The following is a 26,664-nucleotide window of genomic DNA, read 5'->3' as shown; positions in this document are numbered from 1 at the left end:
GGGGTTGTCCCTTTCCTGTAGTGTGCTATATATAGGTTTTAGTGCCTGTAAATGGTCTGCAGAGGCTAAAATCCTTGTGTACTCGCCTCAATTGGACTTTATTTGTTTACTTTTGGAACACAGTGACATCACTGTGTAACACTCCAAGACATTGTACCTGATATGCTAAGGGCGAGTGCTTTGATTTACAGAGGAGTGTATTCACTGCAGTGGTGAGAACTACAGAGGGAAAATCTCCACAACAGAAAACGGCTACACCTGCCAACACTGGGACTCCCAGAAACCTCACAACCATGGCTACATCCCCAGCGCGTAAGACCACAAAACAGCACAAAATATCCATCAACCACAAGCGGGACTTGATCGTATTCACCTCCTAAAGAGGATATGTTGTTGGTTAGGTTTTTTGTTTGTCAGCAGGATGACATACAAACTATTGGCCCATTTTTTCATTAAAAACTTGCTGAAAGCTTTCCTTTTTATATTGATTAAGTTCTTATTTTATAAAAGTGTTTTTATTATTTCTTTGTAAACATTTTGTTTTTATTTTTCATAAAACTATGTATTTATTGTTATTATTATTATAACTTTTGTATTAATTTTATTCATTTATTATAAATGGGGAAGTATTTCTATTCTGATTATTTTACATTTTCTTGTTACCATCACAAGATCTTAATAAAAGCAGCCTTATCATCTTTGAGCCCTGCGGAAAGTGCTGTACCAAAGTGTCATTTATAACAAGTATCACTGAATTTCTGCAGCTTCCAAGTTCCCTTTAAGTTAATAAATGCATTGAGGAATAAAACAAATGTTTTTTGTACTGTAGCTTAATTCTCCTGTTTGATTGATCCTTTTTTTAGTCTTCCAGAGAAATATCTTGAGGAGAATTACTGCAGGAACCCGGATGGAGACCCCAAACCCTGGTGCTTCACTACCAGCCCGTCCAAACGCTGGGACTTCTGCTCCATTCCCCGCTGCAGTAAGTCTAACAATCTCAATATCTTTCACACTTTTACCCATTTGTAACACCTAAAATGCATGGCTAAATGCATGTGCAAGCTTCTAGAAATATATATATTATAAACATGTACACTCACCCTTTGACATGTCGATGCACCCATGAGCAAGATGTTTAGTGGCTCCATACTGCAGGACCATCACACTGTCCCACACTGCAACCTGAGGAACAAAACAAAACACCATACAAAATGTTAATACAGAATATAAGTTGCCGATGTGAGGATTTCACAATTCAAATATAAACATACTGTAAAAGATCAATTGCTTTACAGAAAATGAGTCCTAAGAAATTGTAAAAGTTCCTCCATTTGCAGCTTAAAGACTTTCTGTACAACACAACTACTTTCTATTGTTTATAATCATGTTAGGTATACATGTCAACGATAGTCTGTAATATATGTCTTGAAGTAGAAACAGAAAAAGCATCCAAAACAAAACTATCATTATAAAATGATTTCTGTTTCCGGTTTTATTTTGAAAATCTAGTCACTCCTTTGAGATTTCCCGCCTGATTTTTGTACACTTTATTTTCTAAACTCTCATTGTAATTTGACTTTTTCCAACACTGCCATTGCCTCCGTTGTTTCCCCTGTGAGACCTATAACTAACCTTCCTCCTCTCAGCGTCCGAGCCCCCCACCATCGTCCCGGAGCTGACCTGCGCCACCGGGGAAGGAGGATCGTACCGCGGCACGGTAGCGGTGACGGAGTCCGGGAAAACGTGCCAGAGCTGGTCCACTCAGACTCCACAGAAACACAACCGCTCTCCGGAGAACTACCCCTGCAAGTAAGAGCTGCTGAAACCACTTAAGTTGTTTTAATTTTTAAGTAATGCATCACTAATTATAATCCAGTGAAATGATTCAAAGAGAACCACCATTCTGCATACTGTATGTATTTAAGTATATTTGAATGCATTGAAACACATTTCTACTTTCACTTAAGTACAATTTTGAGTGCCAGACTTTAACTTGTGACACTATTTATTCTGTGGTATGATTACTTATTCTTAAATATATTTTATTGTTTTAGTTGACCTTTTTTCATGAATATTTCTGGGGGGGTTTTTTCATCAGAGGCCTGGATAGCAACTACTGTCGTAACCCGGACAATGAGAGGAGGCCCTGGTGCTACACCACCGACACTGAGACTCGCTGGGAGTACTGCACGGTGCCGAGCTGTGGGGATGCAGCTGGACCAGGTATAACTCATCATGATGATGACCTGCAAATACCAGAACTTGTATCTGTGCACTCTCAGATAAAAAGAACCAACTAATAGGCCATAAATATTGAATTCATTACTTTTGTAAGTGCAAAGAGCTGTATAAAAATGCATCATAAAATCCCTCTTGTCTTCTGGTTCCTGCCGCAGATGAGCCAGTGATCCCCACGGAGGAGGAGGACTGTTACGTGGGAGACGGGACGAGTTACAGAGGAGTTACGTCAGAGACCATCAGTGGAAAAAGATGTCAGAGCTGGAGCGCCATGACGCCTCACAGCCACAAAAAAACTCCACAGATCTTCCCCCAAGCGTGAGCATCAAAAAGCAGCATAAATGTTGCCTGTAGCGTATATATGTGCAAAAATAACGCTGGTTTTATAGTTTACATTGGTTCAATTTCAGAATATTTTAACACTTCTCCTACAGTCAAGCTTGTGATTCTGCACACATGAGCAGAGCAGCAATAATCCAAATGTTATCGACATTAAATACTCTGAAGAACAAGATGCATGAGTACAATTAAAACTCTTATAAACGACACCTGCCACCTAATAAAAGGAGATACAGTTTTAGAGAAAGCCATCAATCATTAGTTCCTTCCCTGGTTTTATTCTAGTAATTAAAATATAAAAACCTTCTAGGACCTTCTAAGGGTTTTCTCTTTCCACAGGGACCTGAGGAGGAATCTGTGCAGGAACCCTGATGGAGACCGGGCCCCGTGGTGTTACACTACAGACCCCAGTGTCCGCTGGGAGTACTGCAACCTGGAGAAATGCGTCGCCAATCCTTCGGGAGCAGTGAATCCACTGACACCTGTAAACCCTGAGGTCCCCACTCCGGCCACCACACAGAAAGGTTCACTATGAGACTTCTACCCGTGTGTTTGTTACGTTTCTAGCCTGGTATTATTCCTAATCCTCTGTCTGTTGCTGGGTAAGACTGTAAGATAGGAAATGGAGACACGTACCGGGGTCAGACCTCCTTCACCGTGCTGGGTGTCACCTGCCAGGCCTGGACTGCACAGAGCCCCCACTCACACAACAGCTTCACCCCACAAACACACCCCACTAAAGGGCTGGACGGAAATGTAAGTGTGTGTGTGTGTTCACAGTTGAACCATTTAGCAAAGTGTTTTAGATTAAAAAATCACCCAGCATTCAAATATGTGTGTGTGTGTGTGTGTGTGTGTGTGTGTGTGTGTGTACAGTACATAAATGCTTGTGCAAGTTGGATAAACTGTGAAGAAAACTGTTCATCATCAACCAATATTTGTTTCCACTTTTTTCTGTGTTTCATCGTTGAATTTGTTTCCGTTTTATTGACTGTCTTTGTTTCTCACTTTCAGAGCTGCAGAAACCCGGATGGAGATGTGAATGGACCTTGGTGCTACACAACTGACAGGAACAAGAAATGGGACTACTGTCAGATCCCCGACTGTGGTACGTGAACAAGCCTTATATCAGTTGTCTGGATGAAAATATTGGATGGATTGCCATTAAATTTGGTGCAAACATCCATGGTTCCCAGAGGATGAATCTTACTGATTTTATTCATCTTAAATCACATGATGCTCCCAAATTGTGGCCCTCCTGTGAGAATTACCTCTCTCTTTGCAGCTGGAATGGATTGCGGGACGCCGGTCACCAAACCCAAGCGTTGTTTCGGTCGGATCGTGGGCGGCTGCGTGTCCAAAGCTCACTCCTGGCCCTGGCAGATCAGCCTCCGGACCAAGTGAGTCAAAAGCAACACTGAAGGACTATTCCAAGTGATGTTCAACATTTGCACAGATAAAGACTGGCTGATACAACATGCAGAAAGGAGCATATTATATCTGTCTTCTTCCTACTTTAACCCTCCTGTTACATTCGGGGTCAAATTGACCCGTTTTAAAGTTAGAACATTTAGGAAAAATATTTTTGTATGAAACTTCTTCTGCTTGCCTTAATCAGTGCAATAAACATGTCAAATGAAAATGGTTCATGTCATGTATTTGCAACCCCCCCCCCCCCCCCCAATGTTTATATCACAGAGATTGTATTTGAGTCAATCTGACCCGGCAGTGCAAGTAGAAGCTAAAAGGGGTCAGAAGTGCAAATGTGATACATATATTTTACACACACACACACACACACACAGCATATTTTTGTAAATATATGCCACCTGGCAGGGAAAGAAGTTCGAATCTGATGCATGGGAAAACTCCTCACACACTGGGACTCGTGCAACATTACACTCTGCACGTGCAGTATAATCAATTGCAAGGCCCTATAAGCATTGAATCTTTTGGCCATCTTGGTCCGTTGTGATGAGGAACCACACTGGCAAAGCTATACTTATTGTGTCCTGTCGTCCAATTTGAGACTGGGATAGAATATGAAAAAATAATCATTGCTTCCAACAAGACAGAGGGTAACATGTGCAGGAATGTGAGAGCAGACAGGTGTCAGTGCTTGAATTTCGCAACAATGCTGCAAATAAAATGTATGTTATGCAAAACTAATGTATTTTATATCTAGTTTTTGCCAATGTACAGAAAAATGTGTTTGAATGTGTATTTTTTGTGAGTGAATTATCCTAATGGAACCATGATCTGTGAGAGGTGAATTGCACTAAACATTGATTGAATTGATAGTAATAAGAGGTACAAACAAAAAATTCAGGATGTTGGGGTTTCTGACCATTTTTGAATAATTCAACATGCAATGGGTCACATTGACCCAGGAATATTTTGGCTGTCACAGAAAAAGGAATATAACAGAAGGGTTAACACATTTCTGTTTTTGTTTTCTACCAGCATGGGAGTTCATTTCTGTGGAGGAACTCTGGTCCACCCTCAGTGGGTTCTGACTGCTGCTCACTGCCTGGAGAGGTCAGAGAGAACATTAACAACATATAAATACTAAACCTTTACCTACACAATCATTGGATGACTGAAGTGTTTATAAATGCGTTGTTCAGGTCTAAGCGTCCTGCGGCCTACAAGGTGCTGCTGGGCGTTCACACGGAGCGAGCCAATGAGTTGTCCAAACAGGACAAGAACCTGGATAAGCTGATCTTGGGACCCAACGGAGCTGACATCGCTCTGCTGAAGCTGCAGAGGTGAGTCTATCCTCCTACCACCACTGCTAATACTAGCTATAGCATTACTTAGAAGGTTTATTTACTCAGAAATGGTACTTTAATTTATACTTTAGCTTGGGATTTCAACCAAAGCCACTTATAAAAAAGAGGAATAAAGCATGAAGATACAAACCGAAGTACACTAGCTTCAAATACAATCTTTTAAAGTGCTTTTTACTGAAATAAGAAAGTAGTTTTAGGTTATTGGCCAAGGTGTAATTGATGTTTTTGAAATAGAAACAATCTGAACATTGGATGAAGCTATAGGTTCAAAACACTCGTTATTTATATTAAAAACTAAGAGTCAAAGTGTCTTAGAAATCTTTTCGATCACACAGTCAATCAGAAAGATTGTTAATTAAACATGAATTGATTCTACTTTACTTGTTACTCTGGGGTGTTGCTGTATTGAACCACTTCCTCCTCTACTGTGTGATTTCAGTCCTGCGATAATAAATGACAAAGTGCTGCCGGTGTGTCTGCCGGAGAAGGACTTCATCGTTCCCAGTGGAACCGAGTGCTATGTAACCGGATGGGGAGAAACTCAAGGTACTGTTTGTGTGTGTGTGTGTGTGTGTGTGTGTGTGTGTGTGTGTGTGTGTGTGTGCGCTTGTACTGTGATATCTTAGGTGATTTTTTTTTTTATGTTAATAAGGGCCTTAATTCCTCTTTAATAATGATTTTTTTATTGCCTAAAGTCCAAAATAAGATAATACAAATATCTCCAAAAGGAGGGTCAAAGTTCCAGTGATTCTCTCTCAGTTTGCTCTATAATCCTTTAATGAAAATTCCAGGATCGAATGTTTTTACAGCCTTTTCTGTAGCAATTTTGTAGGGAGTGATGCCGTACTTAAGCCAAGTTTTTAGCCTACAAACAAGGCACTGGCTAATTCTGTGTGTGTGTGTGTGTGTGTGTGTGTGTGTGTGTGTGTGTGTGTGTGTGTGTTTCAGGGACGGGGGGTGAGGGTGTCCTGAAGGAAACAGGTTTTCCCGTGATCGAGAACAAGATCTGTAACCGTCCCTCGTACCTGAACGGCCGAGTCAAAGATCACGAGATGTGTGCCGGAAACATCGAGGGTGGAACCGACAGTTGCCAGGTAGGAAAACACTAAAGAATATAAGCCAGATCCTTAAACTGTCTTACTACCAAAGTGAATTGTGGGTAATGTAGGAGCCATGTTTTTACGAGGAGGACTCAAGACAAAACAACTCAAATGAAAGACAAAGTACACCTCTCTCCCCCTGCAGGGCGACAGCGGCGGCCCCCTGGTGTGTCACGCTCAGAACCGCTACGTCCTGCAGGGCGTCACATCCTGGGGTCTCGGATGCGCCAACGCCATGAAGCCCGGCGTCTACGCCCGAGTCTCCAAGTTTGTCGACTGGATCGACAGAACCATCAAAGCCAACTGAAGAACGTCCGACAAATACTGAACAGCATCGGTTGCAGAGGGAGGGACTTTTCATCGAGCTTTTTGAAGATACTTTAACGTGTTAGTACTGTTCTGCTCCAAGAAAGTTAGTAGTCTGAGATTATCGGTTAAGAAGAGGTGTTTTATTACCTGTGGTGGAGAAAATCTAATAAGCAAATAGTGATTTTTCACAGTAAGAGCTGAAAAATAAAACCTAAAACAAAGGAAATTGTCGCGTTTTAAAGGTTTTTTTGCCTAAAGTGAATATGTCTACACACACACACACACACACACACACACACAGTCACACAGTTGTTGTGTCCTTGTTGTTCGTCAGGTCGGAGTTTAAAGGCTTCTTCAGTTGTTGGTTCTCCATGACATTCTTCTTTTTCCTGGGAGCAAAAACACACACAAATCATTCAATTAAACACAAAATAATAATTACTTAATTTCTACATTTTCAATTAAGGTCTTAAATGCTATAAAGGTGAATCACTCATCATGATTATATTATATTTAGATCATCTTTCTCACATGTACTGGTGGAAAATAAATCATAATGTAATTCTTAAAATAGGCAAACAGTTCAAAGTGAACTATTGCATTTACAAAAGATCATTTGTAGGTGTCTGTGTTTTCTGCAACACCATAAAGAAATATCACCTTAAAAATCTAATTGTATTTATTTGATTTTTAACTCATTCATTATACTATATGTGTGACCTACTGCTAAACTTTGACAATGCAACACAAAACTAGTTGTTCTTCTGGCAAAATGATGTTAAATAAAAGATGTTTCACTTGTTAGGAAACTCAATGTCCTCGATGGTGTCCGGGAGAGGAACTCCTTTAGTTTCAGGAAGCAACAACACCAGTCCTCCGGCTATGAACGCGACCACTCCTGTTCGATATAAAACCCTCAATCAGTTACAGATTAAAAAGCAAGTGTCTACAAGTCCGGGAGGTTTCAGTTAGCTGTTTCATGGAAATCTTGTTCTCCCACTTTAGCATTAGCCAAATGACATGCTTCCCCCCTGCAGCTTTAAGACTTTTAAATTCATTTCTAATAATTACTAATGTCTTCTAACATTTATTTCAGGGTTTAAGCTTAGACTTTGGGCCAATTCAAGCCAAACAACAAAGGAAGACACCTTAATTACAATCTAAATGCATGCTTGTACCAAATGAACAGTTACTTATAGACACAATTGTCCTCCTCACTTCATAATGTGCAAAAAAACAAAACGTAATCAGCAAAAACAATACTTACCAAACATGGAAATTTAGCCTTGGGTTGATTTCAGTCATCAAAGCTCATTGATTTCCTTGTTCTGTTCACATGAATGAGGATTAACCATTCAAAAGAAAAAGCTAAAGGTCCTTTTCCTCTCAACTAAGGCTTTCATGGTCCATATTCCTTCAGTTTGTCTCTAAAAGCCTTGAATGCACGCAAAAGTGGCCGCAATGTAAATCTTGCATCAAAGTTTTTCTCATCCCCAAACAAATCCCTTCCATTTGTTCTCTGAATTACCCCAAACTGTGCAAGAAGTCTTGTTATTAATGCGTCTCATTTATATACGTACCTTTACCTCACATGTATGGCGGCGTCACAACTTACCGAAGATGATGAGAGGCAGCTCCAGCCAGATGGCAGCGAGTCTGTAGAGCAGGAAGGGAGACACGATGCCTCCGATATCACACAGGGTTGAACACACGGCCACTCCCAGGTTCCTGTATCACATTGACAAAACATTTGCAATTAAATGATATATATTAAAGAGTCAAATGAAATTAAAAGTCGAGGGGGATCAGTGTGACCTCACCGGATAATGGTCGGGTAGAGCTCAGTGTTCACAAACACCACCATCTCAAAGGCCACGGTGATCCCCAGCCGCCCGATGCAGGCCACCACCATCTTGAACCAGAACATGCCTGCAAGCAAAGAGACGGTGCAATTACAGAACTAAATGCATATTTATGAGGTAAGAAAAAACTAACAATGTCAAAGAATTAAGACGGGAAAAAAAATCTGGGATATTCTCTCAAATTAAAAGTGCTGAAATAAAAAAATAATACTTGGATTATTCTCTGAGAATTAGGGGCAAAACTATAAAACTGACAATCTACCAGAATTGTTTTTGGGGATATTCTCTGAAATTATAGTGGCAAATTTACTACAAAAAAACCCCACGAATAAATACTTTTATGCACTTAGAAAAATGTTGATATTCTTTGGGATTATAATGGCAAATTGCAAGAAAAAAACCACAACTTCACAAAAGCTAAAACTAAAATATTGTTTGAGATTAAATTGCTCAATTTATGAGAAAAAAACTCACAAGATTCTGTGAAAAAAACTTAAATATTCCCTCAGATTAAAGAGGTACATTTTAGAGAAAATACTTAAATATTTGCTTATATTGTTCTTCAGACAAAAGTAAAAAACACTTTGATTTCCCTAGGTCATTCATTTTATACGTTTGCAAGAGTTTGAGTGTGGTTTGAGGGCATCAGGGTGGGATCTCCTGCAGGTCTTGCTCTTCGAAATTGAAGTTCCTCTCACTGTCAGGGATGAAAGCGGTAATCAGGCAGGCGGCTCCGGCCACGATGTTGGCGGAGGCGAAGGGGATGCGTCTGCCGATGCGTTCGATGGTGAAGAGGATGAAGAGGGCAGCGGGGATCTCGACCAGGCCGGAGATGAGGAAGTCGATGTAGATGTTTCCTCCTGTGATCCCCAACCTCATGATCAGACCCTGGTACACAACAGCAGTGGTGAACCTGCAGGGGAGGAAACAAGAAGGAGATGTAATGTCAGATACGCTTTTAAATCAGGGGTTTCTTAACGAGACTCACCAGTTGAACATGAGGATCAGAGTGTGTTTTCTCATGTTTGGAGTCCTGAACAGGTCCATCAGAGAGGCGGAGGAGCAGTCACCCTCCACATCCGTCAGTGTCTGGAAGAAGAATTGAAGTTAAGACATTCATTTAAGTTTCCTTTCAGCAGAAATGAGGTCAAGGAGTTGGTTTACCTCAAAGTGTGTGAGGTTCCTCTTGTTCTCTTTAGCTATAGCTTGTGTGATCTCCAGAGCTTTGGCAGAATTGTTCCGAGAGATGAGCCACCTCGGAGACTCTGGGATAAACCTGTGACAGACATTTTATTGACAGATACAAAAGGGCTAGCCAACCAGGAAGTAAGCATTGCATCATTAACTAATTAAACACCAAAGGGACTTGTTCATATCAAACTTACAAGGTTTGTTCAGCAGGATAAGGGATAAGGGATGGATCTCTTGCAATCACCACGAGTTAAAAGCTAACATTAGGTTTTAAACAAACTACACTGCAGTTGCATGACTTTCCTTCACCACTGCTAAATGCTAAAGCTAAGCTAAAGGCGGCTAACGTTCAGCCTGTTGAGTTTAAGAAGTCTAATCTAGCCACTTGATAGCAAAAGTCTTTTCTGAAACATATTAAAGCTTCTATATTTACCAGTGGATAATTTACTAACATGTTTTATGTTGTTTTTTAAAAATGTGTAATCTTATCTTATTTCAGTCATCTAACCTAGGTCGAGTAAAAATCCATACAGAATCCTGTTAACGTGAGCAAAGACTTCGGGGTGGAGAATGGGACCAGGTAGTCTCTCTCACCAGTAAAAGGAGATGAAGAGGATGTAAGGGGCGGTGAAGGCGACCTGCAGCCAGCGCCAGTCAGTGATGTAGAAGGCCAGCAGAGGGATGACGAGGTTACCGATGCTGAAGAGCATCTGGTACAATATTCCCACCGTCCGTCTGTACTCCACTCCGACGATCTCTGTGACTGACAGAAGCAAAGGGAACACATTCAGACACTCAGAGTGGATCAAGATCTCTGCATGATGAAGCCCGTGACCTTTACTGAGGGTCATGCATCTGTGATTAAAGTTTGAGGAAAAATACTCACCAAGGAGTAAAAAACTTGGATAATCTCTGAGATTAAAAAGGTAAATGGAGAAAAAAAGAAACCACTCATTCATGGGAATAATCAACAAATTATGTAAAAAAAAACTCAGGCTTTCCATGAGATTTAACAAGGGAAACTCAATAAATCATGGGGTAAATTTGAATATACTCCAAGATTAAAAGTGGTACCTTTGGAATAAAAAAAATACAAACAATCTGCAAGAAAGAATTTGGATATTCTCTGAGATTAAAATAAAAAACTCTATGTATAAAACATACTGAGATATTCTCTAAGATTAATTTGTTATATATCAGAATTATTTTAAAAATCACACCTTTACAAGTAAAACCTCTGATTTAAAAGTGGTAAACAACGGAAAAATGCAAATTAATTTACATACAAATTAAGAATATTCTCTAAAATATAAATATTTTTAATCCTGAGGTTTTAAATTGTAAGGTTTTCTAAGTGTGATGTTAAAGGATTTGCATTGAAAGGTGAAGCAAGTCACATTTAAACAACCATGGATCCATAAACAGGGGCATAAAGTCATCTCTTTCCTTCACTAAATGCTAACTTTGTTAATGTCAGGCTAAGGTGAGGTATGCTCTGTAGCAGATGTGCAGATGAGTGTGTGTTCAGTTTCTATACAGAGTCGTCCCTACGCAGCACATAGGTGGACATCCAGCCTCCTTTGACTCCGAAGCCGAGGAGGGCCCTCAACACCAGGATGGAGATGAAGTTCGGGGCGAAAGCGAGCACCATTCCTGCAACAGCGTTCAGGATGTTGGACACCAGGAAACTCATATTCCTGCCAAACCTGCAGAAAGGAAGACAAAGGGGGAGAATGTACCTTTCAAAATAAGAGTTCATCATGTCGCAAATCATTTCCCCCGTTCTAATCAAAGACAAATCGTATAAAAGTCATATATTGCTTAAGATGTTGAATATTCCTTGTGCAAAATCTAAAAAAGGATCAACTTTTGGGATATTTTAAGGATCCATCATTGAGTTGTTCCTGTGTGTATATATTGCATCACAGCTTTGCCTGTTATTTCTCCTGATGTTTTTATATTCTTCTGTGCATCTTTTATAATTTCAAACAACAAAACTTACCTGGTTTCTTTTTTTATTATAAAAATGTAGTGTTTTTCTCATCACATTGCTTTAATGGGAAGGAGGAACACTGTCGGTCCTTCCCATTACTGATAAACAGTGTGGTTTACCTGTCAGCAAAGAAACCAAAAGCAAAGCTGCCGGCGAGGAATCCCACGTTGACAGTGGACTGGTACATGTCCACATACCAAGCGTCTGAACACACCAGGTTGAACTGAGAACCAGAAAGAGTTGCACGGTTACAAATCAAAGACTTTGGTTGCATTCGGAAGAACTGTGAGGAGACTTAAGCATTTAATTAAGCAGCAAATGTCTCTCCTCACCTCAGTGACAAAGGACTTCCTGCCCTCATACTCGTACTCCCAGCCATCCTTAAAGACAGAAACAAAACAGTGCTTTTACGGCAGATAGTCCAAAACACTTTTAGACATTAGATTAAGAAAGCAAGCGTCTCTCTATCTCTTTCATCCCAACCCAACGCTCCTTGGCTGGTTTTACCAAGGACCCATTACTTTGCAATGCCTTTTAATTTCCGCTTTGACCTCCTCCCCACTGAATTCTCACAAGGCTAAAAAAAAAAGAGTGCTGAATTTTAACACATAAAAGCAATCAGGACATCTTCAGGGTCACGGGATTAAACACAACTTTTAGGGAAATTAAATCCTTGAAAGCTGCTGCTTCCAAGGAACAGTTTGACCTTTTTAGCAAACACTCTTATTCATGTTCTGGCACGGTGTTGGACGCGAAGATCGTTACACCCTCTCGTCTGTGTGGTTAGAGTGCTTCAGGAATGAGTTTGAAATCACAGAATAGCAAGTTTCACCTTTTCTTATAAAACACGTCTGTAAATACACCGATCTTTGAAGCTTCAAATTGATAGAAAAACAAGTGGCCTTTTGCCTCGAGAACCAGCAGGTTAATTCTTAGTGTCAGGGTTGGTCTACTATAATGAATCCTTCCTGCAGCTCTCTTTATGCAGCTGCAATCACCTGTAAATGTAAAAGGATACGACATGAGGAGTGATGTAAAACATGTTCCTGATTCTGCAAGCCTCAGATCTTCAGATAGCAACCAAGCTATTATAATCTAACCCTTCAACTGTTTCCAATTCCTTAAATAAGATCAAGAATCTGTGACAGTGCTAATCAATACCTCATGTTTACATATTGTGTGTGAAATATTTGTATAAAAGTCTTTGCCTGGGGATTTTCAACAGTTTCTAAATCATCCTTGTTTTACCTGATCATTTTCGTAAATATTGACATGTTTTTGGAACCATGACCTTTGTCTTTTGTCCTGCAAGTTGTTTTGTGTTGAGATGGATTCTAGGTCTATGTAGATGTTACCACTAGTCAATATTATCCTCTGAAGCTTTCAAAAATTCTACTGCAAAAACCAGATAATCTACCAGATTGTAATCTACCTCCGTGGTCTCACCTTGCAGGGAGCTGTTTTGCTGAGATTCAGCTGCAGTGGATCACAGCTGAGAGTGGTTTTGTTCCAGTCCACCTCGTAGCGCTCACAGCTGCTCGGCTGCACCGACCCCGAGCTGTTCACTATAGGCGCCATCAGCCTACGAGCCTCCGCCTGGCTCCAGCCGCAGGCCTGCCTCCTCTCCGCCAGCGCGGGGTCCCGGCACCAGTGATCCGGGGTGAAACCCTGGAAGACGATGCCCACGTAGACACCCGAGAGAGGCAGAGACAGCAGACAGAGCATGGCGAAGACACGCTTCTGACAGTGGCCGAAAGCCCCAGCCTGCTCCAAGAGGTCATCAAAGGTCGCCATAGATGCTGTGATCCAAGTTATTCGTGTTTACGATCTTAACATACAACCCCAATGTGGAAGCGCTCTGCACACAAGGGATGTCTGTGCAATGCCAGAATTATGCTTTCCAGATTCAGACAGACCCTACACTCCTCCTCTGCTCAAACTGAAGCTAAAGTCCAGAGGAAAAGCCTGAGGTGAATAGTTAATGGAAAATTTGTTACTGTTTGATAGAGTTAACAGAGAAGAAGTTACGCAAACATTAAATAATCCTGAACTGAGCCAAAACAAATTCTGTTTTTATTCTGTGAGGGTGCCTCCAGGGTTGCACAGCAGACCCAAAAATGTGCCTGATTATGTCACAAGACACAGCTGTTTCTGCTCTTTTTCTGGGTGAGTGAAGCATTCAGATAACATTCAATTAACTCTTGGAGCTCCTGTGTGATGTGAAACAGTACATGTGGGGACCATTTCTCTACAAGCAATACTTTTGAAACAAGAATCTCATGGATGCATTTAATATGGTTCATTTAAGCTGCTGCAGAGGACAACTGACCGACTGACTGACTGACTGACTGACTGACTAACTACCTTACTGTCTAACTAGTTGACTACTATCACTAACTTATTACCTAACTAACTGAACTAACTCAAAACATGTGCATGTTTGATGTGAGATGGTGCAGCGAGTCGATAGAGAGTCAGGGAAAAGTTGAATACATGTTTTAATAAACACTGGCAGCACGGGGATCTCTGATAATTTAAGTATTTATATAATAATCACATGATAACCGTCTCCCGTCACACACATTTCAATCCAACGACACTCGTCCCTGAGGTTTAAATCGTTTGTGTGTGATAATATTCAGAGAGAACTTTAGCAGCACACAATCTAAGAGGTATCTAAAGAACCCATAAATAAATACTTCTGTCAGTCACAGACAGCTAAACTGTGGCCGGCTCCGTGCTGCTCGAGATGTTTTCAGTGGGCAGCAGGTTGGTCAGCTGCTGGTTCCTCAGGGCAGTGTTCTCCTTCATCCTGAACACACACACACAAACACACACACACACACACACACTTTAGGACATATGCGGAATCATAACCCATTTTCCCCCCACAATTTTAGGACATAAATAACACTTTATTGAGAAGAAAATCTGCAACATTAAGGAGAATGAGCCTTATTGTAGACATTGATCTAATGCATGTTGACCTGAAAACCCCAAGGCATCTTCAGCAATAGGTATCAAACTGGATGCAGAATACTTATATACACATGCACACAGATACTAAGCTTTGAAGGCATATTTATTCACACAATGGATCAGGCCAAAAAGTGTCCAGATTCTCACCTCCCTGGGTTCTCGATGTCGTCGATGGTGTCGGGCAGCGGAATGCCTCTGGTCTCCGGAAGCAACAACACCAAACCCCCGGCCACGAAAGCCAGAGACCCTGCACAACAACACAGACATGACAATAAACAGTGTCATAGTTGTTTATTACTTGTGTTTTTTTAATTTTTATCGCTCATATTAATGTGAAACCCACCGAAGATGAGGAGAGGCAGCTCCAGCCAGATGACGGCCAGTCTGTAGAGCAGGAAGGGAGCCACGATGCCTCCCACGTCACACAGAGTCGAGCAGACAGACACTCCAAAGTTCCTACAGGAAGAACAAACCAGATAGTTTGGTTTAGTTCAGGTTAAGTTTAAAACTGAGGGGTGAATTCCCAGCTATTGTGACCACTGAACCTGTGCAAATATGTCATGTCTGCTCAAAATGTATTTACCTGAGGCTGTCAACAGTGGACAATGCACACTGATAGCTAAATGGAAGGGTTTACTCTCTGTTCATTATCAATTTAGGGAGAATTTCACACTCCTTTAGTCACTTAGCATGCTCAAATATTCAGGTAGTTAACATGGATGTACAGAAACAAAGTATGTAACATAACACAGCTAACCTTCCTAATGTTTAGCATGGATGTTGATCAGGCTAACATGCTAACAGACTTCTTCTATGCTAGCATTGTGTCATGCAAAGAAACAAGCACAATGAGCTGAGGCTGTGCTGTTAGCATGAGCAGCAATAGCAAACATGGCTTAAAGAATAGTTTGAATCAATATTAAAAGGATCAGAACGAGCATATTAGTCAGTCTGCATACATCGGATGAAGTTAGCTTTGTCAAAATCGAGCTTTTTAGTTTTTTGCACTTCAGGAACTCATGTGTGTTAAAACTTGGTCCAAACAAGGGATAGATTACTTTTTTATGTGAGGTGCCTTATTGGTGCACAAACATTTGGACCATCTGTGTTGTCAGTAAAGGGAAGGATATATTGAAATGGCTTTTAATAAATAATGAATAAACACCTTTTTGCTAATTGCAAGTGCACCCCTCCCAGACAACAATCTAGAGTACAGTAGGACGGTTTCTATACCTGACAAAGGTTGGGTAGAGCTCAGTGTTCACAAATACCACCATCTCAAAGGACATGGTGATCCCCAGCCGACCGATGCAGGCCACCACCGTCTTGAACCAGAACATGCCTGAGACACAGAGACAGAATCAGTGAAAGGAAAAGCTTTCAGGGGAAGCAGGAAGTTACAACCTGAGGACTTCTGAAGGACTCACTGTCGGGGATCATGGCGGTGATGAAGCAGGCGGCTCCGGCCACGATGTTGGCGGTGGCGAAGGGGATGCGTCTGCCGATGCGTTCGATGGTGAAGAGGATGAGGAAGGCAGCGGGGAACTCCACCAGGCCGGAGATGAGGAAGTCGATGTAGACGTTTCCTCCCAGAATGCCCAGCCTCATGATCAGACCCTGGTACACGATGGCACTGGTGAACCTGCAGGAGACGGGGAGAAATGTGTGAAGTAAATGAGATAACCAGAACCCTATAAGTGTTGTAACATTAACGCTGTAGCTTGTAAACGTGTCTAGAAAGCAAAACCATGATTTAACCTCGGTGAATTGTTTGTTGAATTTAGGATTTGATGTTCCTAGATAAATCTAATCTCACACCTTCAATCTAATCTTAAAACCCACAGTATTCAACTAACATAGTGAGCTTTCAAGAAGCAAAATAAGACCCATTTTGTAAAAGCAAGCACTAAATAATGTCTTACCTCAATTGACTACGTTAACCTTCAACACTGATTGAACATCCACATAAAAAAGGTGTCAAATGTTTCTTTCAAGTCATTTTTAACTCATTTTATTTCTAGCTTTAATAACCGTAATGCTCACCAGTTGAAGCTGAGGATGAGAGTGTGTTTCCTCATCTTTGGAGTTCTGATCAGGTCCATGAAGGAGGCGGTGCGGGTGTCTGCGTTATCATCGGTCAGATTCTGCATGAGTTATAATATAATACGCTGAGTGTCAGGCTTCTAATATATAAGTTTAACATTTCAAATACTTCACAAATCACATTAACAAAGCAAATAAATATTGTGCTTTATTTTGCATTTCAAATAAATACTTAATAAAAACTAAAATCTGAATAAATTGCTTTCGTTCTAATCTCATTTTTTGATTGGGTTTTTCTTTTTGGGCAGGTATAGAAATACATATATGAATATAAACACATATTTAAGTATAGATAAGCGACCACACATTTAAGAAAGCGGTGATAAAGCATTAACAAAAAGTGTTTTTCTTTTCCTAAACGATATTTCCCCCGGATGCATTTTGACCGTTTCTTTTAGAAATCCTTTCTGAGCCAGCATTACCTCGATGTTTTTGGACAGGGTCATCTTGTTCTCTTTGGCCATGGCCTCGGTGATCTCCACAGCTTTGGACTTATGGTTCTGGGAGAGGAGCCATCTGGGAGATTCTGGGATAAACCTGCAAGTACAAAACTCTCATGAAGCATACACAAGTTATTTAAAGGATTCTTGCCATGTATTGTTGCCTGCAGATATATATTTCTTACAATCAAACAAGGTTTTACCCGTTGCAAGGGCCAACGGGACAATAAACTTCATCATGCTGATGTATTTTGTTCAAGAAAGCCGTGTTAAAGATGCACTAATGAATTGTTCAAGCCTCAAACAAACCCTTTATCCTAACCCTGCTATTAGACAGGATGAGTATTACATGCAAAAGTAGTCCATTTATAGCTCATTTTACACTATAATGGAGTTGTAAGTCAATGTAAGGACATCTTTAAGCGGCTAAAGTGTTTCAAAGTTGTAAAAAAAAACCTGCTTAAATATGTAAATTAATTCTGGCTTGAATAGAAATGTTTTGGGGATGGAGGGATTCATGTAAACTGGAAAAGTAAGTGACCATACCTCCAGCGTTTAGAGTCATTTTGATGTCTTCAGGCACTTTTCCCAAAATACTAGATGTTGTTCACTTCCTGTGTAAAGCATAGCATCACTAGTGTTTCTCACCAGTAGTATGACAGGAAGACGAAGTAAGGCGCAGTGATGGCGACCTGCAGCCAGCGCCAGTCTGTGATGAAGTAGGCGAGCAGCGGGAGGATGAGGATGCCGACGCTGAAGAACATCTGGTACAGGACCCCCACTGTGCGCCTGTACTCCACCCCCACCAGCTCGGTGACTGAGAGGATAACAACAATAACATGTTTTCATAATAACAAAGCTGGAGATGTGTAGCCTGTAAATCCCAGCTGTGGGGTCAAAGGACGCTCTTACTCAGCACGTATCCGGCCACCCAGCCGCCCTTCACTCCGAAGCCGTACAGCGCTCTGAAGACGAGTAAAGTCACGTAGTTCGGAGCCACGGCCACCATGATCCCTGTGACCGCGTTCAACAGGTTGGACATCAGGAAGCTGATCTTCCTGCCAAACCTGAGGAAATAATACAGACACAAGAGACAGAATTAATGCTTTAGAACATCCATGTCTTGTAGCAGCGATGTACGAGTATAAGAGTCTCTATCTTTTTCAGATATTTTAGGAATTTAATTGATTGATTATGTTTGTATATTTATATCTTCTTTTTTTGAAATGATAAAGACACAGTAATAACAAGACGTGCTATTATATATCCAACACAGGCTATAGTTATTTGACTGAACCTCAGCAACACTTAACAACAAAAGAACCGATTGAAACTAAAATCAGGCTTACCTGTCGGCCAGGTAGCCGATGGCGATGCTCCCCACCAGGAAGCCCACGTTGAGCGTGGCCTGGTACATATCCACCAACCATGCATCTGCACACACCAGGTGAAACTAACACACACACACACACACACACACACACACACACACACACACACACACACACACACACACACACACACACACACACACACACACACACACACACACACACACACACACACACACACACACACACACACACACACACACACACACACACACACACACACACACACACACACACACACACACACACACACACACACACACACACACACACACACACCGTTTTTTCTTTATATTCTTCTAAAACTCCACAACAACAATACGTATACAAACTGCCTCAACGTGGCATTAAAGTACGTTCATACTTTATTAATTTGAATATACTATTTAGTTGTACTTTTTTTCTTTGCTTTTGACTCCTCTCTTTACTTCCTACGGTACTCTAAATGCTTTTTCTTTTGTCCTGCAATAAAAGAGTCCTTCATAACTGTTTAAAAAGAAGCTGATTTCTTCCAGATGGCATGATATTCCACTGTATAGTTCCTTCCACTTGTTACTAACCTCAGTAACAAAGGACTGTCTCCCCTCATAGTCGTACTCCCAGCCGTCTTTGCAGGCTGCAGTGGTTGGTATTTTGCTGAGGTCCAGTTCCTGTGAATCACAGCTGAGAGCCGTGGTGTTCCAGTCCACCTGGTAGCGCTCGCAGCTGCTCGGCTGCACCGACCCTGAGCTGTTCACAAGAGGCACTGTCAGCCTGCGACCCTCCATCAGGCTCCAGCTGCAGGCCTGCCTCCTCTCCACCACCGCGGGGTCCCGGCACCAGTGATCCGGGGTGAAACCCTGGAAGACGATGCCCACGTAGACCCCGGCCCAGGGCATGGACACCAAGCACAGCAGGGCGAAGATCCGCTTCTGACAGCGGCCAAACTTCCCCGCTTCCTCCAAGATGTCGTCAAAAGTGGTCATGGCTGCAGAGAGGACTTTAAAAACAGCTAAGAAGTAAAAACTAGTTTAACTGACGGTGTGTGCAGCCCTGACAGTGCACACTGAGCATCTCCCTGCAGAGGTATCCCTGACATGCTTTGGGTTTTTAACGGGACGAGCAGGAGCAAAGGTCCTCAGAAACAGATTGCTGCTCTACGGGGAAACAGGTGGAACATTAATATGATCACTTTTGTCAGACGTCATAAAACCAGTGTGTGGCTTTAATGGTTACACGCGAGTCATTAGCATACAATGGAAGCACCATTGGCCTCCCTAGAGAGCAGCTCCGTGCGTCTCGTGTTAATGCTGTAAATAAGTGAACATTTAAAGACGTTTCTGTCAGACATGAAGATCTGTCCTCACAGGGGAAGAGGATCGAGTTCACATCACGTGCAAAGGGGTAGGGGGGACAAGGGGTGTGAAGGTCAGAGTTGTCTTTGAGTCCTTGGACGTTCCTTGAAAAAGTTCATATATTGGACAATATTCATGTCATTCAAACAGATCTAAGTCAAGCTTAAAGATATTTACCATGTCCAGGCAGACTTGTGCATGTCACTCTTCCTTTGAAACAAGTGCAAGTCTAAAGTTCGCCTCTAGGAAATTAGTCTACATCCTGTCTCCTAAAAGTCTAGTCTCAAGTCATTAAAACAAACCCAAGCCAAATCTCAAGTCCTCTCACATGATGTAAAGACATGTCAAAGCCAATGAGGGCTCCCAGACTTGTGCAAGACAAGTCATGACTCCTTACTAGACAAGCCCAAGTCTCATGTTCTTCAAGACAAGTCTAGGTACATTTTGTTTCATTCAACAGGTCCAACAAGTCTGTATGGCAAAATCCCAAGCCAGATAAGCCCAAGACAAGTCATGATACCTTTGAGAAGAGTCCAGGTCAAGTTGTGTGTCCTTTGAAACAGGCCAAAGTCAATTATCAAGTCCTTTAAGACACTTCTAAGTTATGTATACATTAGTTTTAGTTAAACTGAGATAATTCAATCAATACAAGTCCAAGTCTCAAGTCCTTCCTAACAAGTTGAAGTTAAGTCTCTTTTGAGTGTGTTAAAGTCACAGACATGTTACGAGACCACAGCAGTGATAAACAGCAGATCTTATTTATTCAAATAATGCAATATTTTTTACATCAACGTTGTTTTTAAATAGGAAAAACAGGCAGAGCTGAAAAACAGATCAAACGTACACCAACTGAAACAGAAGGAGGATCTCCCATCGTACCGAATCATCCCAGCAAAGCTTCTTGTGCTTTTTTCCCCCCCTTTAAGTCGCTAAAGCCTCCAAGATCATTTGTCTGAATTTGAATTTGTTTCCCGTCACCCAAAGCGTTCCTCTGCTCGATTGCAGACCAAAACAAAAGCACAAGAATGTCCGTTCATTTCTTCACGAGCACCACGCACATCAACTTTGGTTGCTAAATACAGCCGAACAGACTTTATGCAACGATGGAGAAACACAAGAGACCGTCAGATGTTAATCGTCATCGCTCTTCTTCTGCGAGCGCTACGACTTCTCCTCGTGAGATATGAGCTGATTTGATGGATCAGGAAGTAAAACACCTTTAGAGCAACAAGCCTGATTTATTTGGAGCGTATGTGGGACCGAGGAGAGGTTTTAATCGATGCACATGGATAGAGGACATTTGTAAAAGCACTCATTGAATAGTTCTTTGGAAACCCGTCCCGCTAAACCTCATTTTCTTAAACACTGTCTAGTGATATGGTTGTTGTTCATTAACAGGTGATAGTTGAGAAGAAAATGTGAACAAAGCTTCAAATCTTTCTGGACATTTTACTTGTGTTTGGAGCATCAGCCGGAGCATGAGGGGACGGACGTAACGGTGTTCTCTTCTTGTTAATTATTATGGCACATCCCAAACTCATCTGTATAAAATACTGATCGTTTCCCATTTCAATACTTTGTAAAATCCTTTTCGTGTTTTGGACGAGAGGTATCCTACAAACACGTGTTTAGAAATACCCTGAAAAGTGAGTCTACTTTGTCCAGATTTTTCGCATCACGTTTTGATGATGTCTTTAGCCTCTGTGGATTGAATACTGAAGATCACAAAAGGGAATCGACTGTCATTCCCCTTTTTAATGCACAGTGTGAGTGCACTATGTTTATGGTTGCAAATCAATACTTTGTTCCTGCTCTGTCAATGAATCAACAGGTACTCTCCCAAGGTTTAGCATTCACCAACATAATGTTTGGAGTGGTATTCCTTTTCAGATGTACCGATACAAGGAAAAGGAGGATACTTGGGTCTGCAACTAATAGTCATTTTCATTATAAATTAGTCTATTAATCCCCTAACGCTTGATTGATTAAGTCCAGAATGTGACAGTGAAGTGAAAACTGTCCCAATAACTGATTTAAACAATAAAGAGTCCAAATTCCAATCATACTTCATTTACAAACAGGCTGAAAGTCAAGATTTGTTCTGACTTCTGTCTGTTTCAGCTCCAACGGCTTGTCTCTTAAACTTCAAAAGTTTAGTTTGATAAGTGGTACATCTCTCTGGAGCTGTTAACCCATCTCAGTTGATAATTAAGTGAAAGCCAAATCTGCTGTAAGAAGTGTTGAAAGCCTCAGAGAAATCTAGTAAATGGACCTCAAGTTAGGACTGGTTTTTTGCTTGATTACCACGTTTAAGGCGGAGAATTAACGAGGAGGTAATTGACGACTGTTATTCAATTACAGGATTATTACACGTCAAGTGTTCAGTGTTACGAGCTTCCCAAATGTGAGGATTTGTTGCTCTGTCCATTAAACGCTTGGGTGAAGAGGTCACCATGGACTCGGTATTGACCGTAAAAAAGCAGCTGCAGCCTTAGGAAACTCTTCATATGTTCGTATGGTATGCACAGCAGAAAAGATCAGCTCCACTTTGTTTATCTCAACTGGAACAATAACACGTTACCAAAACTGCTTCGGTGTCGTAGGTCAGGATGTTTGTGGGTTTGTAATTTCCTCCCTTGTCGTCTTATTGAATGCTTCTTTGCTTGGGAGGAAAGCATAACACCTGGGAGTAGGTAAACACACAAACACTGTGCAGGCTCACTCATAATGTGCAGTTGGATAAACATCCCCCCCTCTGTCCCGGGTCTCCCATCATCACACGGGTTAGACAGTAAAGCAGGATATGGTAAATGTAAGTAGCCTGGTAGCTTTCTTGACACTTTAATGCTTCTTTCTTTCCGTGTGTTTGGCTAAGAAGGGCTGACTTCAGCACGACACAATTGGCTTCACGGAGAAACAAAATCTCACTTTTCCACGCAGCGACTTCCACAATCACAGACCTGAACACCAGAGATGAGCCTTTAATGTGACAGCGTGCGAGCGGAAACACACATCCCAACCTCAGTACATTGGTGCCAGCAGCGGCGGCGGGGAGAAATATGGCTTTGGCGGGAGGGAAAGGATGGGAGGAGGGGGAGTCAAAAACAAAAAAAACATTTCATATTTTACTTTCTCTCGTCGACCATCCATTCACACTTAAGGCCATCTTCCCACACAGAACAGACTCCCACTTAAATAATCATAAAAACAAATGAGCAATTCACCGGTGAAGACAACAAACAAACAAACAAACAAACAAACAAAACGTCCATATTATAGAACATAATCCTCTATGTACAACGTTTCTGATCAAAACGAGAAAAAAATAAATCTATCTGTCGCCGGGGACACGACTCATCGATGAGAATGCAATCATCGTCAGGAAGGCATCGCGCTTTCTTTTCCCAGGAGAAAGAAAGAGAGCTTTCAGAGCAACTGTAAACAGCAAGAAGACACACACAGGTGTCTTCATTCCCTTTAGACACGACACGAGGCGACACCTCCGCTGCCCCGCGTCCAGGAAACCAAACCAGTCGCCTCTTTTTTATTTCATCCGATAGCTTTCTCCTAAAATATGCTTTCCATTTGAGCTACTTCATTGGATATCTGACCACAGTTATCAATCAAACTAAAAATCAACTCCAAATGTAGACGTCTGCAATGAGACATGATCAGTTTATCGATGACAATAAAGTGCGAAAGCAATGGCACGACTTCACTTCAAAAACTCACAAAATAAAAGAACAGTATGATTTAATTTCCATCTTTTTCACTGATCTGCCTCAATGCAAAGTTAGAGATGTTTTTTCGTGCATCTGGGGTTGATTTCTAGTGTTTTTATTAGATAAATGTCAAGATTTGACTAAATATACTGGAGAAAGTTGTCTTATTTTAGAAATGACAAAAAAATGTGTGCGGGTCAAAAAAGGACCCTTTAAATAATCAGCTATTAATAAATAAGAAAGCATGTGCTGACACTGACGCACTGGATCGAGTCTGAGGCCAAGTAAAGGTGCAGTCCAACAAATACAAAATAAATCCAGAAAGAGAGGAAAGGGTTTTCTGCCTTCAATTTGCTGTTGGTGTGTTTTTGATGCTGTTATGGAGACATTCACTGAGAAAGAGAGAGGAGTTCAGATTGGTGGAGAGCGCCGGGGAAGGAGGAAGTGACATCACACCCTGAGGAGGTCCTCGTCACTGTCATCCTCGTCCCGCTTCCTGTTTGCTGCCGTGTCGTTACCGTGATTACCGCCTGAGGAGCGAGGTTTGCTGCTCCTCCGCTTCCTGCCCGACTCCTCCAGGAGGCCCACCAGGTCCTCGTCGCTCTCCTCCTGTTATTGGAGGAAGACAGATACACATATGCTCGTTATACGACTGTAAATACAGAGAAAGATCAGACACATTCCTCAGAATCAGAACCTTCTCTAATGTGAATCCACTGCAACAGAGACTGAGCTCCAGGTAAGAAACACCTGGACAGATGTTGGGCGGACACTCACCTGCAGGAAGGGGCTGCGACTGGCCGCGGAGAGCCGGGACAGACCGGAGGATTTGACCACCCGCACCCCCGGGACGCTCAGCACCTCGTCCTCGCTATCGTCCTCGTCCTGATCGTCCAGAGAGAACGAGTGCAGGCCGTCCGTGTTCACCAGCTTGGTTTTGATGTAGCCGTTACCGTGGCTACTCTTCCCCCGCTGTGACAACAACAAGGAGGAGGTAGACGAGGGAGGGCCTTCGAGCTCCTCCACCAGCCACTCCATCTCCTCCTCTCCACCCTCCTCGTCCATGTCGACCTGAGGAGTCAAAGTTGGGAGAAATAAATCCCCAGGAGATGTCTGCCTGTCGTTATGAGGCTTTCAAACAAAGGTGGCTTTGCAGTTCGGCAAGTGAAAACGGGTGCATGAGGGTCTTCTTCTGCACGCCTCAGACATGAAGGGAACACCTGACAGGTAACCTTGCTTACAGGAGGGAAGCTTTTATTATGCATGATGTGGGCAGCTGTGTATGGTTGGACGCCATAACACAGAATCAGGAAAGGTGAGAGGATGAGGGGAAATGTTTGGATGCAGCCTACAATAATAAGATCAACCAACCTTGGAGTATTTATAGGACACTTGGTTTCCTCTCCTGCAGCAGCCAGCCACTTTCTGGATCACCAGCTCTCTGTTCGGAGAAAGAAACCAGACGGACCGTGTGAGAGGATTCTGCAAACGTCTTTGCATTGTTCTGCATTTGTCCGATGCTCTCTGTCTCACCTCCTCTCCCTCTTGTGCAGCAGAAGCCCAAGCAGGCAGACGGTGAGACTCAGCAGCAGGAGGCTCAGCATCAGCCCGAACGCCTGGCTGTGTCTGGAGAGAGCCGGAGCATCAGGGTCGTCGTCGTAGGACTTGGCGCCGATCCTTCAGCGGGAGAATAAAGAAGGGAACACACGTATACTTTGGCTGCCTGGAGTTGTGAACTACTTCTCAGTTTTAAAGCTTTTACTCACGTGAGCACACACACAGCGTCTGTGTGCCACACAAACAGATACTGGCATTCATCCGTCTCCAGCATGAACTCGGGGATACCAACGCCTGCTGACGGGCTGCAGTGGAACATGATGGTGGACGACACCATTTTGGTTTTCTCACGTCCACACGCCGACTCCGAGGGCACCATCACATCCAGGTTCCCTCCTGTGGAGGCGTTTAGACACTTTGTGTTAAATTAATTGTTGTTGTTGTTGTTGTTGTTGTTGTTGTTGTCAGGGAGTAAACTCAGCAGAGCGTTACCTTTGATGTAGTACTTGGCCTTGCTGGAGGAGCCGATCCTGCGTCTGTAGGGCGCGTTGAGCTTGACCTGACAGATGTTTGCACCGATGCAGCTGGTCAGCGAGTTGTTGGTGATGCCGGACAGCTGGATGTGGTAGACGTATCGGTCTCCGTTAGGTCGGATGTCTCCGGACGCCTCATGTTGGCTGAGAGAAGCAGGGGGGGGAAAAAAGGGTGTAAAGCAGGGTGCACAACACACATTTTTCCCTTGGAGCCAAAACTGATTCTCTAATTGAATTGCATTTTGTATGTATTTTAATTGTATGCTTGCGTGAAATGATATTTTGTAGGTCTTTGAGTAGTTGGAAAGGGATCAGGAATCAGGATTGAGACACAGGTGCACGGCTGCTCTTGTCACCTGAAGTAGAGCGCCCCCAGGCTGAGGCTGGCTCCGGTGTCGGGGACCTGAATCGTCCCGTTCACCATCACCACCTCCTGCTGCTTCACCGCACACGCCGAACGAGTCTCCCATCCAATCACAAACTCACAGGAGGCTTCATCGACACTGATAGCACAGAAACAGACAGCATCGACAATCATAACCTTACTTATACAGCACCTTCTCTACAGGGTTAAAACAACTGAATCATGACAACACTTTACTTTGAAGGAAGACAGTCAGACCTTTCTTAACTACAAAGCTTTCTATCAACTAGACAAAGTGCGCTGAATTATGTTCGGCATGCACCGCATATCAAGCTGAAACCAGAGAAGGTTTAACTTTAAAGCAGACATTCTGTTCAGCAGACATTAATTAACAGGCAGAGTTAGCAATCCCTGAAC

General features: G+C 42.3%; 4 protein-coding genes across 5 annotated transcripts in view; 1 reads left to right on the top strand and 3 right to left on the bottom strand.

Moving 5' to 3' along the window:
- plg (plasminogen) overlaps window positions 1-7,004 on the top strand; it is an 11,431-nt gene extending 4,427 nt beyond the window's left edge. Inside the window, exons 7-20 of the mRNA XM_063902016.1 lie at window positions 192-312; window positions 864-982; window positions 1,647-1,809; window positions 2,099-2,223; window positions 2,397-2,556; window positions 2,917-3,101; window positions 3,185-3,333; window positions 3,592-3,685; window positions 3,863-3,977; window positions 5,041-5,115; window positions 5,205-5,345; window positions 5,809-5,915; window positions 6,318-6,463; window positions 6,615-7,004. Of these exons, the coding sequence (XP_063758086.1) occupies window positions 192-312; window positions 864-982; window positions 1,647-1,809; window positions 2,099-2,223; window positions 2,397-2,556; window positions 2,917-3,101; window positions 3,185-3,333; window positions 3,592-3,685; window positions 3,863-3,977; window positions 5,041-5,115; window positions 5,205-5,345; window positions 5,809-5,915; window positions 6,318-6,463; window positions 6,615-6,776 (1,862 nt within the window). The 3' untranslated portion in view covers window positions 6,777-7,004. The remainder of the gene's footprint in view (window positions 1-191; window positions 313-863; window positions 983-1,646; window positions 1,810-2,098; window positions 2,224-2,396; window positions 2,557-2,916; window positions 3,102-3,184; window positions 3,334-3,591; window positions 3,686-3,862; window positions 3,978-5,040; window positions 5,116-5,204; window positions 5,346-5,808; window positions 5,916-6,317; window positions 6,464-6,614) is intronic.
- Window positions 6,897-14,180, bottom strand: LOC134876844 (solute carrier family 22 member 2-like). Of its 2 annotated transcripts, XR_010167501.1 has the most exons (13): window positions 13,271-14,180; window positions 12,157-12,204; window positions 11,944-12,047; window positions 11,383-11,537; window positions 10,426-10,594; window positions 9,805-9,916; window positions 9,629-9,729; window positions 9,339-9,553; window positions 8,599-8,707; window positions 8,394-8,506; window positions 8,046-8,213; window positions 7,577-7,676; window positions 7,075-7,167 (listed from the first exon to the last, which is right to left on the bottom strand). XR_010167501.1 is itself a non-coding variant. In XM_063902018.1 (12 exons), the coding sequence occupies exons 1-12, from the start codon at window positions 13,616-13,618 to the stop codon at window positions 7,080-7,082; spliced, it is 1,662 nt and encodes a 553-aa protein (XP_063758088.1). In that variant the 5' UTR covers window positions 13,619-14,180; the 3' UTR covers window positions 6,897-7,079. The 2 variants fall into 2 exon arrangements, 1 of the variants encoding a protein (XP_063758088.1); XM_063902018.1 differs by lacking the exon at window positions 8,046-8,213 and having other exon boundaries at window positions 6,897-7,167.
- A 125-nt stretch (window positions 14,181-14,305) lies between these two features.
- LOC134876842 (solute carrier family 22 member 2-like) lies at window positions 14,306-20,047 on the bottom strand. The gene is made up of 11 exons (XM_063902017.1): window positions 19,298-20,047; window positions 18,696-18,799; window positions 18,259-18,413; window positions 17,995-18,163; window positions 17,329-17,443; window positions 16,847-16,947; window positions 16,231-16,445; window positions 16,037-16,145; window positions 15,147-15,259; window positions 14,951-15,050; window positions 14,306-14,636 (listed from the first exon to the last, which is right to left on the bottom strand). Exons 1-11 carry the CDS (start codon window positions 19,700-19,702, stop codon window positions 14,543-14,545), a joined length of 1,680 nt encoding a protein of 559 aa, XP_063758087.1. The 5' UTR covers window positions 19,703-20,047; the 3' UTR covers window positions 14,306-14,542.
- A 766-nt stretch (window positions 20,048-20,813) lies between these two features.
- igf2r (insulin-like growth factor 2 receptor) overlaps window positions 20,814-26,664 on the bottom strand; it is a 35,902-nt gene continuing 30,051 nt past the window's right edge. The window contains exons 45-51 of the mRNA XM_063902015.1: window positions 26,240-26,386; window positions 25,843-26,027; window positions 25,560-25,746; window positions 25,327-25,470; window positions 25,165-25,234; window positions 24,571-24,864; window positions 20,814-24,402 (exon numbers count right to left, since the gene is read on the bottom strand). Coding sequence (XP_063758085.1) covers window positions 24,244-24,402; window positions 24,571-24,864; window positions 25,165-25,234; window positions 25,327-25,470; window positions 25,560-25,746; window positions 25,843-26,027; window positions 26,240-26,386 — 1,186 coding nt within the window. The 3' untranslated portion in view covers window positions 20,814-24,243. The remainder of the gene's footprint in view (window positions 24,403-24,570; window positions 24,865-25,164; window positions 25,235-25,326; window positions 25,471-25,559; window positions 25,747-25,842; window positions 26,028-26,239; window positions 26,387-26,664) is intronic.

The sequence above is a fragment of the Eleginops maclovinus genome, chromosome 15 (genome assembly GCF_036324505.1).
Source record: "Eleginops maclovinus isolate JMC-PN-2008 ecotype Puerto Natales chromosome 15, JC_Emac_rtc_rv5, whole genome shotgun sequence".
NCBI classification, from domain to species: Eukaryota; Metazoa; Chordata; class Actinopteri; order Perciformes; family Eleginopidae; genus Eleginops; species Eleginops maclovinus.
This window is presented reverse-complemented; position numbering and strand designations above follow the sequence as displayed.